The sequence below is a fragment of the Phocoena sinus genome, chromosome 4 (genome assembly GCF_008692025.1).
Source record: "Phocoena sinus isolate mPhoSin1 chromosome 4, mPhoSin1.pri, whole genome shotgun sequence".
In the NCBI taxonomy this organism is placed as follows: domain Eukaryota; kingdom Metazoa; phylum Chordata; class Mammalia; order Artiodactyla; family Phocoenidae; genus Phocoena; species Phocoena sinus.
Genome location: NC_045766.1, coordinates 15382161 through 15397202, shown reverse-complemented (window position 1 = coordinate 15397202; position 15042 = coordinate 15382161). Strand labels below are relative to the sequence as shown.

Genomic DNA, 15042 nt, shown 5'->3' with positions numbered 1-15042 from the left:
ATTCATTTCTATATCTGTATCTTAGGAGGTGTGAGAGCCTCACCTCACAAGGTGTTTTAGACTCATGGTATAAGGCTCAGTAAGTATGAAATTTACATTTCAATTGGCCTCCCCTGTACCTTTTTCCCTCCTATGTGTGGAATATGTGTCATGCATTACTAGAGGGACACCTGGTCACAACTTTTAATAACAGTAAATCAATTGAGAGAACTTACCCCTGCTTTCATTCTTAAAGTTCTTTTGGGTTATCATAGAGAAAACTTCTGATTCTTTACCTCTCTCAAACACTTGCTATTATCCCCTTCCTCCCTTTTTGTAAACAATGAGCTGGGCTCAGGCTCACTGCCTTGGTGTAGGCCACAGTATTTAGCATTTAGTAATGTTTTGTTTTCCTTTTAATTGATTTATTTTTTTTTTTTTGGTTACCTTGTATTTTGTCACAATAATTACTGGTTTTCCACTCAAGATGGTGATTAAATTTTGCCTTTAAAATTTTTATTTTAAGAAGGGGTATCACAAAATTGAGAAATGTGATGTGTATTTGAGGTTGGATGTGACCTTGGGCAAGAAAGTGATATGGCAATGAGTGAGATTTGAAATCTCCAACATTTCTCAGGCATCTCGATTATTTCTCTTTTTATCTGCAGTTCTAACTTGTCTAACAAGTGTTTACTGAGCATCTGCTTTGTGCAGAGGACTGTCCCAAGAATACGAGAAGTATGGTGTTCTCCACCTTGTAGTTCAGATTGGGAAGAGGACGTGTGTCTGTGTGGCAGTGGTGTGAGTGTACCTTGGTAACATGCCGTCCAAGCAGCCAGTGCGTCGTACTGACAGAAGCCGAGGTCATCTCTGGCTGGGGTCTTGAGGCCTTGGTTCACACTAATATTTTCACCCAGGTGCCCATCTCTCTTCCTAAATCCTCATCAGTTATGTGGGGTTAAGGGGCTTTTGTTTGTAGGCGTTTCTCTGAGAAGGTCTGTTTCCAAAAGGAAGTGTATCACATTGGTGGTTCTCGGAAGACAGTGTGGCTCCCAGAGTTGTGGCTCCAGCACCCCTGTGCTTAGCTGGAGGACCACTTAATTGTCCTGAGTCTCAGTTTCTTAATCCTTGTTGGCGATGATGAAATCCCGTGTTCTTCCTACTTTGTAAGGCAGCACATGTGGGATATGTTTGTGATGTGCATTTGTACATCAGTGTTATTTTTATAATAATCAGTATTTGAAATACTGATGGTTAATGCTTTTGAGGGTATTATGGGCGTTTAATTTTTTTCCCTATTTTTTTTCTAGGTCTTGATGCAGAACTTTATTATGTGAGAAATGATCTAATTAGTCACTACGCCCTATCCTTTAACCTGTTAGTACCCAGCGAGACAAATTTCCTGCACTTCACTTGGCATGCAAAGTCCAAGGTAAGAGAGCGGTCAACCAAAGATGCCAAGACAGGACCACCCAGGCCCAGAGGCTGAGGCAAGGACTGTATCTGAGGAATGGGCTGCCAACCACACAAGGGGGTCAGTGGGTGGTGGGCTGTAACAGTACTGGATCTTTTCAGATTTCTATTTTAAATCTTGAGCCTAGTCCTCTAGACTTTCTCAAATCCTTGAAAATGAAGGTAGTCATCATTTATGTGACTAACTTATGGCAGAACACTTACATCTTTTCAAGCTTTTCAAATAGGGATGTAGCTCTAGCTTGAAGAGGGGACAGCTGGACCTGTTAATGACTATGCTGTTACTGTTATGATGAAGTGATATGAGTGAGGGGTGGGGGAATTTGTAAGTTAGGTGTTTCAGACATGTTTGAGGTATTGGATATAGTTCTCCCATTTATGGAGAAGTGGTAAAAGTCACATACAGCAGACGTAAGCACCTGTGTGTAACTATGACGAACCTCTTGCCTGGTTTGCTTGTTCCTGAATTCTTCACATTTCTTCTGACTGCCTGGGCTCCTCTAACATGATACGTTTTCTCTTAGGTCAGAGAGTGAGAGGCTGAATGTAGAGCCCCCCCCCCCCCGCCCCCCCCGATCAACTTCAGTTTCTTTTGGCAGCATTATATATAAGCTACTGAGTAGGGTTTTATTTGGGAAATAAAAATAGTTTTTGCTACTAAAAACAAATAAGAATACCTACTGTACAGTTTATTTTAAAATTATTATAAAGTGGTATTTGTCCTTATATTTGTTGCAGGTCATTTAAGTTTGATCACTTTAATATAGATCTTTTTTTGCCTACTTAGAAAACAATAATAGTTATTGGGAAAATTCAAATATTATAGAATTGTTTTAAGAACTGTTAAGACTTTGTACCTCTGTACCAAGAAGTAATCATTGTTTATAATTTGGTATACTTCAAAGCTCATTTCTTTTTCCTTTTTAAACAAAAAGGGGATTTTCTAACACATGTGTTGTACAGTTTCCCCCCACCTGATACTATGTCTTGGCATCTTTCCATTTCTCTACTTTCCGATTTAACTCAGTCTCTTTAATGGCTCTATAATATGATATCATATGGATGTACGATGTATTGTTATTTGTTAAGTGCCTCATTGATGCATGGATTTTTTTTTTTTTTTTTTTTTTTTGCGGTACGTGGGCCTCTCACTGTTGTGGTCTCTCCCGTTGCGGAGCACAGGCTCCGGACGCACAGGCTCAGCGGCCATGGCTCACAGGCCCAGCTGCTCCGCGGCATGTAGGATCTTCCCGGACCGGGGCACGAACCCGTGTCCCCTGCATCGGCAGGCAGACTCTCAACCACTGCGCCACCAGGGAAGCCCGATGCGTGGATTTTTAATAGCATTTTACTGTTTCAAACAATGTTTCCTTTCACTATTACAAATAGTTTCTTCACTTCATTTGGCAGGCAAAATCCATGGTAAAAACAATTGGTAGTTCATCTTTTGTTGCTGTTTCTAACTTTATTATTGATGAATATAGAAACAAAAAATATGTATGTGTGTGAATGTTTATGAGTATGTATGTATACATACATTAAGAACATCTTAATTTGTTAAGAAATTTTTGTGTACTTTTGGCATTATTTCTGAGTAGTACGTTGTGACCCGGAAGTGAAATGACTGGGTCAGAGACTGTGCATGATTAAAATTTTGATTGATATCGCCAAATTCGTTCTCCCTTCCCTCTCTCAAGATGGTACCAATAAGCCAACATTCCATACAAAGTGAATAAGAGTGCTTCTTTCAGTTCACCATTTAATACTAAATATTTAAGTATATTTGTTTGCCAGTCAGATAAGTAAAAATGATTATGCATATATCCACATTATTATATATACTCACATGTACATTAGAGAAACGTACACACATACACATAAATGCATTAAAACGTAGCTGCAGGAATGCTGTGATTAAAGTTGAATTAGCTTGGATCCTGGGTAAAGCATATGTGCCTTGCTGTCTAGAGCACCTCAACTGTCCAACATTATTGCCTTGGGGTATCCAAATAGGGGGGTGTTCTTTTAGGAGTGGATAAATCTCTTTAGGGTGAAATCTGCAAAAACAGAGGGAGAAATTTCATGTGAGCTAAGAACATATGGTAGATGGTAACTTGGATATACTGAAGTGCCAGCATAAATGATATAGGTAATTCAGAAAAGGTTCACCTGAGACATTTTAATCTAAGGTCTGTTAGTTTGAATGGGTAGACACCTGGACTCTTCAATGAAACAGCTAACACATTTTTCAGTATTCTTATATAACATTGTGTGACATTATTATTTGGGGCGGGTAACTTTTAATTTTGATATAATTTCAAACATAGAGAAAATTATAAGAACAGTACAAAGAATTCTCAAAGAGTATCCTTTACCCAGGTTCACTAATTGTTACTGGTTTGCTCCATTTACTTACTTTATCATTCATTCGCTCATTCTCCCCACACTCACGCACACATACTTTTTTCCGTTGAACTGTGTGCAAGTGAATTGCATGCATTGTGTCCCTCTACTCCTAAATATATCAGTGTATATTTTCTAAGAACAGGGTTAGGAACTTAATATTAAAACAATACTATTATCTAAGCTACAGAACTCATATTTCATCAGTTATCCCAATCATGTTCTTTATAGCCCTTTTTTCTCCTGTGGCCTTTGTGTTTCTTGACTTTGACATTTAGGAACATACAGGCCAGTGGACTGTCCCTCATTTTGAGTTGCCTGAGGTTTCCTTATGGTTAGATTCCGGAATGTCTCCTTGGTGGTAACACTACAGCATTGCTGTCCTCCACAGTGCACACGATGTCAATTTGTCCCCTTACTGTTGATGTTAACTGTGATCACACAGTTCACCAGGTTTCTCCACTGTAAAGTTCTCTCCTTTATAATGAACAGGTAATCGTGGGGAAATAATTTGAAATTATATATTAAAATCCCATAACGCAACACCCTTTCAACCACTAATTTTTGCACCTGTGTTTAGAACTAGGTTTCACTTTTAGACAGTGTGATTGTTTCCTCTCACTGGAAGAGGTGATCTGCACTGGGTAGCCATTTGGTGGTAGTGCTGTAGAAGGAATTTAAACATTGTGAGTGGCAGTCTTAAATTTTAAGTTCCCTTGCAACTCTGAGATCCATCGTTTCTGTGAATCTTTCAGGAAGAGAAGCTTTTTATATTCTTCAAAAAATTGATGGTTAGTCCTTTGTTACTTTTCCTATCTTTAATGTTGATGAATACGAAAACAAAATATACATATATTTTAAAATAGTGAAAAATCTAATGAAATAGTAGAGATTCTATTCTGGGTAAGCTGCTGACTTTGAATAGGATGTGATTGTTTCTGGGCCCACTTGGGAAAAAAAATGCTGATATACCATGAGAATATTTTCTGGGCAAGTGTATGAGTAGTGACTTATGAATAAAAAGGCAGTGTGGGATGTGGCAGTTAGAATTGAACAGAATTAAACATTCTATTTTCATTCATTTTTAAAAATATACACTAATTTTTTTTTTTTTTCATTTGGAGTGAGTTTCAGGGGTCTGACTGCTGATAGTGGGTGCCTGAGGAGTTTTAGGAGCCTGTCACAAGGAGGAAATTGGAGTGGAGGAGAGCAGATAGAAGAAGGGGCTCAGATGAATATATATGTTTGAATGGGAAGCAGTGTTGGCGTGGGTACATGTTGGATTAGGAGGAGCCTTGGTATAGCTCTTTTGTACTTTCATGTTCTTCACATTATCTTGTAGAGCATCATTTCTAAACTACTTCTGTGGCGGGTATTAAATACCACCATTAATGCACATTTGGACTGCTCTTGCTGGTATGATAGTCCTCGTAAGGCAGAAGCTCCCTGACTTGTTGGAGGCCATCACATTTATTTACACGTCGAGGCCAGAAGCCTAGAAGGGATCCTCGACTCCTCCTTCACCTTCCCAGTCCAGATTATTCTCGCTCATAATTACACCTTAAATTCGTTTCCTATCTCTCTCGAGACTAATGCCTCATCCTTAGTTTGGGCTTTCATTGTTTCTTAACTAGATACAGAAATAGTCTTCTAACTGGTCTTGCCTCTGGACTGACCTCTTGCTGTACTCCCCGCAAAGCAATCCTAGAGCTCTCGGTTGCCATCAGAATAAAGTTCTATTTCTTAGGGAGCCTTCATGATCTCATCCCTGCCTTTTCTTTTTCTGCCTGCCCTCCTGCTAATTGTTTACTGCCATTTTTTTTGAGGGGGGGTCCTGGCAATTTCTGGAATGCCCTGTACCCTGTTACATTGCTGCTGTTTGCTCTGCTAGAAATGCCCATTCCTCATTCTTTACCTCATTAACTCTTTTTATCTCAAAACTTACACTTGGTGTCACCTCTATTTCATCTATGTCAGGTGCCCTTTTCTGTACCCACAGTGACCTTCTCTTTCCTCCTTCATAGCCCTTATCATACTCTAAGAATATTTTAGTAGTTGATTTTCTTGTCTGTCTCCTTCCAAGGTGCTGAGCATGTTAAGGCTAGGAACCTCTTTTTGTCCTTTTCTGTGTCCCTTGTGCCTGGTGTAGCACCGGGTAGTTAGTTACAGGTATTCCTTAACCGACTATGGAAGAGATGCACAGGTAGAAGCCACAGGGCACAGCTCAACAAATGGGGAACTTCTGAACAGTTAGAGCTTTTCAACGTTAGAATGTGCTGCTTTAGGAGTGGTGGATTCCTGTATCTAGAAATGTGAAAACGTAGGTTGGGTACACTTGACAAGCTAGTTGACAAACTAGTTGCACACCTGGGATTTTCCAGATATCTCACTCTGAATAAAGTTGTAAATTTGGAAAAATGAATGGAATTCATAGTTTGAATATATAGCTAAACTTATCTCACAGTTCATCTGTAGCAGGTGTAAGAATTTAGAGGAAAGTGCTAATCATGTTATATCTTAAAATGTTTTATAGTAAAAAACTAAGGAACGTGTGTACTTTAAATCTAATTTCAGGTTCAGCTTCCATTGCAGCTCCTAATTCCAGTTTTAGGTCATAATCTCTTCGGTGATTTTAGCACAGTTGTTTAATTGAAGTTTGTCTATTTTAAAAGTTAATCTTTTTTTTGTTTTTTTGTTTTTGTTTTTGCCGTCCACGGGCCTCTCACTGTTGTGGCCTCTCCCGTTGTGGAGCACAGGCTCTGGATGTGCAGTCTCAGCGGCCATGGCTCACGGGCGCAGCCACTCCACGGCATGTGGGATCTTCCCGGACCGGGGCACGAACCCATGTCCCCTGCATCGGCAGGCGGACTCAACCACTGCGCCACCAGGGAAGCCCTAAAAGTTAATCTTTTGAGTATTTCATTTATGCATATGGTACGAAATGCAAAAGGCATAGGGGTATACAGTGAAAAATAAATCCCCTACACCTTCCTAGTACCATCCCCAAGCAATCTAGCCACCTAGTTCCCCTTCCATTGGCAACCACTGTTACCTGATTCTACTCTCCCCTTCTAAAGATAGTCTGTGCATAGATAAGCACCTGGGTGTGTGTGTGTGTATTTTTTTGAAATGGGAAAATCATGCAAGGGGCTTGGAGAGACATGTTGGAGAGTTCTTCACCTGATCATGTTGGCTCTGGGATGCAATCAGGAACTTTCAGAAGGAGGGCCATGGCTCCCAGGCTCCAGCACTTTGTAGTTCTTGCTTTTTAAGAATTGCCGGAAGATGAGGTATTTGCTTCCAGAGATCTCCAGGCTTCTTGGTATTTCACTTCACATTGTAGATATTTTAACATTAGTTTTAACACATCAGAGCTTTTGATAATAGTGTTCTCCAGTGTATACGTGATTCTGTTTTATCTTGCCAAACAGGTTGTGGTCTTCTCAGAGGCTGGAGCTGTGTCTTATTCATGACATTGTGTCATACTGCCTTAGTGAGTGGTTGGTAAATATGATGGGTTAATTGCATTTCCAGATAGGATGAGAACTCTGGTGTTGCTTGTCTTTCACAAGGCCACACACTCAAAAAGAAAAAAAAAAAGAGACTACTGGTGGCTTTAAGAAATAATTAGTTTCTTCTGTATTCCAGTACATTCTCCAATATCCAGAAAAAAACATGCAACTGCATCTGTTAAGTGTCAGTAGATATTTTAGATAGCTGAAAGGCAAAAATGTACCAAAATGTAGCAGAATACAATCCCCACTCACTCCCATCCCATAGCTGATATCTGGTTTCAGGAATTCATCAATGTCAGGAGGGTCTGCAGGGAACTTGTCCAGAGTTCCTACAGCAGCCCTGGGGCTCAGCCTGCTGTATCGCCTGCAGAGTGGGGTTTCTGTGAGAAATGCAGCACTTCTGGTAATTTCAGAGGAATTAAAAGCCTATTTGGCTGTAGGCAAGTGTATTCACTTTAAATCTGTACTGTGTTCCAAAAGGAAGTGGCTTTACTCAGCAGCTGCCTCTTTGCAATTGCCATTTGTTTCCAAGTAAGGGAAGATTACCAAAAATGTTTATTTCTTAGCTTATTCAAATATTTATATTTTCTCTAGTTTCTTTTCTGAAGTATTTTGGCTCATTCTTTTTTCTGATAAACAACTGCTGTTCAGATTTCCTTTGTTCCAGTAGATTATAAATGTTAGCTTTAGAGCAGATCTGTTTCTTCAAAGGATCATTGGCAAGTGAGATTCGATATAGAGCGATACATGCCAAAATAGGAAAAAACTGGCCTTTAATAATTGGCAGTTTCTAACCCCAGAAACTGCAATTTAAAATTTTATATTCTGAAGGTTCCAGAGGGAGAAGAGAACTGCTTTGGAATGCCTTTCACGTTTAGGCAGAGAGCATCAAAAAGGGAGGAAGCAAAGGACAGGCATGGTGCTTTCACACTTCTTAGTGTTCCAGGCTGCTCTTGGCCAAAGGTTTGGGCTTTTCAGAAATCTTACTCAGCCCGTTCACCACCTCTCTCCATGCCCCTGACTCTACCCAGCTCCACTCACAAGCTTACTTCTCTCCCTCCTGCCCTTCTCCACCCCCACCCCCTGGCTGCACTGAGACTCTCCAGAGCTAGTCTTGTTCCCGCCCTCAGCACTGCAGATAAGGCCTTTGACCCTGTTTGCCGCTGGCTTTATCTGCTGCCCCAGGGGTTCTGGTCCCTGGCTAGCTGTGCCTCTGCTTGCAATAACTGAGACCTAGAATAAAGGAGACAGCAAGTGTGGGGAAGCATAATAAGTTTGGTTTTGAATCTGCCACATTTGAGAGCTGTAAGATTATTGGGTAGATATGTCTAGTAGGTAATTGGGCATATGGGAGAAAATGAAGATATAGGAGAGTGAGAGAGATGAGTTGATGATACAAAATCCCATCAGTGGTGAAGTGGGCTAGAACTAGTATACTAGGAGAGAAGGGTTTATCATTTGGAGAGGAGAACAGATCTCTCCTTGGGACTGGTGCGCAAAGGTTGAGTGTTCTAAACAGATCTGCCTGGAGCTGAAAAGAAAGGCAGAAAGGGGGTTCCTGTGTGCCAGCCACAGGGGACAAGAGCATTGTCCGAGAGAAGGGAAGTGGGGAGGGCAGCAGGTGGTGAAGCCGTGGATCCTGTGAGATTTGGAGTGAGAAGACTAGGGAGAGAGGGGTGAGTGGGGAAGGGATTGCTGAGCAGGATTAACGGCCTACGCTGAAATTGGGGATCATCTTTGTGTCGTAGCAACTTTCTCTTCCAGGTGTGATTTCCCCCAGCAGTGCTGGGCAGCAGAAGTAGTGTGAGAGGTGGTCAGAGTCCTGATGGCAGTACGACTGTGTCGGTAACTAGTCTTCTTTGGGGCACAGTCTGTGGGAAAGTGAAACCAGGTCACTAGCTAGACTGGAGAGGATGGAAATAGCTTTACTGGCTATTGCATCCCAACTATGAGTATAGCCCTTGGCTTACAAATGTGCTTCATAAATGTTGGTTGAATCAGAGTGTTGGAGACAAAGAACCGGTTTTATAGGAATCAGATGTTATGATGGGATCTTTGATAGAGTGGGATTTTTGCATTTGTTTTGGTTATGGGGCAATTCTTCAGTACATAGGAGTACTGAATGTTAATATTGAAGCCATCAGGAAGATGGCAGGAGACAGAGTGAGCCAAGCGCCCAGGCCTCTGCAGAGTCCCTGTGTGTCACTGATGATGTTGGCGTGAGAAATAGCCGTTATGAGTAGAAGTTGGGAGCTTCAGAGTATAGGGGGTTTTACATGAGGAAGGGGTGTGTAGGACCTAATGATTCTGAAAGAATGCTGACCCTACTGTCTAGGCCCTGAGGGTTGAGGGTTAGGAAAGCCAGTCTGGGGGAGAAGGTGGGGAAGACACTTGTGAAGAGGCTGAGAGTATGGGAGGCTGTTTAGAATAGTGGCGTTCCCAAGATGGGGGACAAAACAGAAGGGCAGCAGTATTGTTCTTGGCAGGGCATAGGAAAGCTTGTGTCAGAATCTCTGGGGTCAGTAGGCTGGTGCTTACGGGGAAGTGTAGCAGGGCCTAGGGTAGCTACTCTGGAATGATTGCTGATGCCACTGGGGTCTGTGTTTATTAAAGGGGACCTGTGCCAGACTGACAGGTGTGTCATCTTAGTTATTTTATTTGATCCTCATAACATGGTTATACTAGCTTCATTTTATAAAAACTGAAACTCGGAAAAGTTAGTAATTTACCTAATGGTCACACAGTCTCATGGTTCTAATCCAGTTCTTGCTGACTGTGCTTAATTTTTTTTTTCATGCACTTGCCCTTCATGTATTGCCCTGTTTAGAGGTAGCATGGATATAGGGATATAGCCAATGCATTCTCTTAATGTTAGTCAATGAGTGTTGCTGGGAAAGCCTATCCATTCTGGGCCCAGACTTTCTGGGCTGCAGCTCTCTCTCACCCCCTGGTGGCAGTGATGGTATTTCACCCTGCTAAGATGAGAGGGAACACTTCTAGCCAGGGTGCCACTAAGTCATTGATGTGCAGCAGCAAGAACATTCCCTTTGTTGTGAACGTGGCACTTACCGAATACAGCCTTCAACAATTGTTTGTATACCTATCTTAACTGTAAAGCAATACTTTAATATTTGCATACTCCCTACAGCGTTCTGGGACTTTCAAGTAGCGTGTGAAAAGAGAAACCCAGAGAGGGAGTTAGTCATTGGATTGAGCCCTTCTTATCCATGGTTTAAACACCTCCTGACCCAGTTAATACTCAGGTGTCCATCCTTTCTTTTATAATCTGGAAGATTACTCTTTCCCTGTTTCCTCTTTGTTAAGTCCTTTTTTTGTTGGTTTTTTTCATTAGCATATAAACATGTTTGAGTATCTTCCATTGAAAAAAGAAGAAAGAAGGGCTTTGAAATCTACCCCACCACCCACCCCCAGCCCTGCTCCCCACCATTACCTGATTACATTCTTCCTAGTTAAGTTTCTTGAAGAACGGTTTCTTGGACCTCTTTTCTACTACTGTTTTCCTAACCCACTGCCCTTTGGCTTCTGCCAGTCCCAGCCTCCACCAAAAAGCCCTTGTGACCACTGAATGGGAGAGGGGTACCATTCTTATTGAGTCCCCAAGGGCAGGACAAAGAGTAGTGTGAAATATAAGGCCTCACTGAAGGTCTTGAAGGTGGCAGCCATTCTGAATTTCACCTGTTGCTTTGCACTTTGAACTCTTTCTTTCATAAACATCTCTCTAGCAACAGGATATATTTATTGATTGATGCTGATTGGTTCTATTGAGACACCTGTGTAGGCCAGGCATTGATAGAGAATATTGGTGTTCCCAGGACATCTTCCTAGTCATCCCTCTTCCTTTCCTGATTCTGAATCACTTGAGAAATAGATCCAGAGGTTAGATGGGCATCCAAACATAAACTTTCTCAGTGGTGAAAGCTGGACTAGAGAATGTGGCTTAGATATTCTATGAGAAATTTGTACCTTGGAATCTGCTTGTGAGGTGAGTGGGTCTGTAGAATAGACCTTCATTCCAGTCACATGCAGGCCCTCAGAGCTTGGCTTTTATAAAATAGAGAAGACATTGGTGACTAGTCATGGTCTGTAAATTATACATCTAAGCCCCTTCATATCTATCTGCCTCTCCAGGGCTTCTCTGTCAGTGGCTGTGGTCCTCAGCAGAATTTCTGAATCCTAGATGGCAGATTGTACAGGAGAGTGGGGGTACTGTTCTGAGCATGAAATAGAGGGTGGCTTACTGGATTGAATTTTTATCCAATTGAAAATTCCTAGGAACAAATGCACAAACATAACAAGACAGAAACCGAGTCATAACTACAGAGAACAAGCAGATGGTTACCAGAGGAGTTAGGGTAGAGGGGGACGAAAGAGATAGGTGAGGGAGATTAAGAGGTGCAGACTTCCAGTTGCAAAATAAAAGAGTCAAGGATATGAAATTTACAGTGTGGGGAGTATAGTCAATAACTAAACAATATCTTTGTGGTGACGTATTATAACTAGACTTATTTTGGTGATCATTTTGAAATGTATAGAAAAAAAATTACTGTTGCATAAATGGAACTAATATAGTGTTGTAGGTCACTTATACTTCAAAAACAAACAAACATACAAACACATAGAAAAAGAGATCAGATTTGTGGTTACCAGAGGAGGTGGGCAGGGGGAATTGGATGAAGGCAATGAAAAGGTACTACAAACTTCCAGTTATAAGATAAATAAGTGCTAGGGATATAATGTACAACCTTATAAATAGAATTAACAATGCTGTATGTTATATATGAACATTGTTAAAGGAGTAAATTCTAAGAGTTCTTATCACAAGGAAAAATTTTTTTTCTATTTCTTTAATTTTGTATCTATATGAGATGATAGATGTTCCCTAAACTTATGGTGATAAGCATTTCATCATGTATGTAAGTCAAATCATTATGCTGTAACCGTTTTAAACTTATATAGTGATATATATCAATTATATCTCAATAAAACTGGAAGAAAAAAATAAACACACCCCCAAGACAGTAATCTAATGGGTCATGTAAGAGGCAATGCAGTCTGGTGGGGAAAAGTCTTAGAATCAGACGCAGCTGAGCTGGATTCCCACTCTAGCTACTTTGCATATATTCAACTTCCCTGGCTTGGTTTCTTCCAACTGTTTAAAACAAAAGGAACATTCCTAGCACTGTTTCTGACAATTTGGACTTTTTAAAAAATAGCTAGATTATTTGTTCTTATGAAAGGCTCATGCATTCATTAGTTAATGACCTTAATCAGTGAGGTCAAGCTGTTGGTGCCTTTTCTGTTATGATGGATCCAGTTTGTTTATTTCTCCATTTTACAGGTTGAATATAAGCTGGGATTCCAAGTAGACAATTTTGTGGCTATGGACATGCCCCAGGTCAACATTTCTGCTCAGGGGGAAGTTCCACGCACTTTATCAGGTGAGTCTCAGTGACAGAGTTTAACATACTGTTTTTAACTGTGTCCCATGTACTCTCAAAGAACAGTTAAACTACTGATAATGTATTCTACGCACACACGTAGGTATCAGACGCATAAGTACTTTGAAAAGTAATTTTTTTAAATAGGGGTTATTTGGACTGTTTAAACCATTTCCTCTTTTCCAACCCTTCCAGGACTGTCTGCACTCAGCTCTTCTCTGTCTCCTTGGCCCCCAGCGGGGTCCCTTTGTCTGGTCTTGTTTCTCTTCTGTTAGTTCCCACACTGCAGCCCTGATAACCGCCGAACACTCACTTCCGACCATGTGATATCAAGCCCCTCAGTGCCCCCACCCCAGTCAGCTGAGTACATTGCACACTCCCCAGCCAGTGTGCTGTGTTTACATCTGCCCCTGCCTGCCTGTCTAAACCTTATTGCTGCATTTGCCCCAGTGTTCCAGCAGTGCCATGCTACATGTAGTTCTCAGAGCCATGCCTTTGCACAAGCTGGTCTCTGTATTTGGAACCATTTTTTCATCTTTCCTGCTTGTGAATTTCTATTCATATTAAATATTCTGCAAGACTCAAAATCTGTACTCTCCTTTTCCTGCCTCCTCTCCCTCCATTTGTTAACTCTTCTGTATTTAACTGTTTTGAACTGATCACATTATCTTGTAATTCTTTCTTTCTCCCTCTAGCCTGTGCCACCCTGAGGGTAGGAGCTGTCTTTTTCAGCTATCTACCCTGGGTGCCTAGCATAACATCTAGAACAGGATAGGCACTCAGGACATGTCTGAGTAAATCATTTAAGTGTCATATTTACACCAATTTAACTACTTTTGAGCCAGCCTTTTGAGAGAGGCTTCTGAAGATGTGAGATTTAAAGAAAACGAAAAATTTTTAAACTTGACAGTATAAGCCCCAGTGTTATGGAACTTTTTTGACAGTCTTACTCACTGTTATTTGTGACATTCATTAATCCAAGCTTTAAGAAAACATGGGAAGGCTGGTTAATTTTTATGGGCCAGTAAAGAAATTTAAAAATGCCCATATTATTCATACGCTGATGTAGATGGTAGAATGATGTATTCTAAATTTGTAGAAAAAGAGTCTTAAACTGAAAGATTGAAAAAAAAAAAAAAAAAGTGCACCAAAGTCTGTTATCCCCTTGCTTACATTAATTGATTAAAAGCCAGTTTCTGTTTAGAAAGGTTTTTTTTTTCTTTTTAATTCATAGTTGAGAATTTATCAGTTTCATTTACAGGTTTATTTTTAATCTCTTCATTAAGAATAATACATAATTGCATTTTGGTGGTGAATTGTCTTTCCTTTTTTATCAAAATTTTTGTTATTACTGTTGATTGTGACTGATGAGGTAGTAGGGTTTGCCTTATGATTCTGTAGCTTTATTGTAATAAGAGAACTTATGAGACAAATTGATATATTAAAAATCATGAGCAAATTTGAAAACAATTCTCTTCCTTTATGTCTTGGTTTGTTCTTTAATGCTAACTTTTATATCTGTAATGAATGAAGTACTTAATGTCCAAAGCTGTGTAGTCTAAAGATAAGTTCTCTGAAAGTTTCTGCTTAGTATGTTATGTAAATGTATTATTTGTAGTTTTATTGAAACAAAAATAACTTCTAAATTATTCAATGGGCATTAATGTTGATTTTTAGAAAATTAAAATATTTTTTCTTTTTTAAACAGTGTTTCGGGTCGAGCTTTCCTGTACTGGCAAAGTAGATTCTGAGGTTATGATACTAATGCAGCTCAACTTGACAGTAAATTCTTCAAAAAACTTTACAGTCTTAAATTTTAAACGAAGGAAAATGTGCTACAAAAGTAAGGAATTTATTTACCAAAGTATGAGTTTTATATAGATGTGAGAAGGTCAAAAATAGATTTTGTCATCTTTTTACAGATTTGTGATCAAATCTTGATTATAGTTGCAAGTGAGAAAAGAGAGCACTAACTGATGAAATTCCAAAATAATCACCTAGATAGCTTGTAGCCAGGAATCTCATTCAGGCTTCCTGCTTTCTCAAAATTTTCATCAGAATTGCTAAGGATGTTTTCCTTTAGGAATGTGAAATAGCACTAGTGGCTGAAGAGGTAAAGAAATCAGGTAATTTTGATAGGGACCCCTGAGTAATGGGGTGTTAACTATGTTTCCTTTATGAATTACCATTATGTAGAAGAATTGCCCTGGGGC

The 15042-nt window shown here is 40.1% G+C and overlaps 1 protein-coding gene across 2 annotated transcripts in view; it reads left to right on the top strand.

The window, feature by feature from the left end:
* RYK (receptor like tyrosine kinase) overlaps nucleotides 1–15042 on the top strand; it is a 97696-nt gene that overhangs the window by 28695 nt on the left and 53959 nt on the right. For both annotated transcript variants that reach the window (XM_032630099.1, XM_032630100.1), the window contains exons 2-4: nucleotides 1290–1411; nucleotides 12730–12829; nucleotides 14538–14672. In XM_032630099.1, the coding sequence (XP_032485990.1) occupies nucleotides 1290–1411; nucleotides 12730–12829; nucleotides 14538–14672 (357 nt within the window). The remainder of the gene's footprint in view (nucleotides 1–1289; nucleotides 1412–12729; nucleotides 12830–14537; nucleotides 14673–15042) is intronic.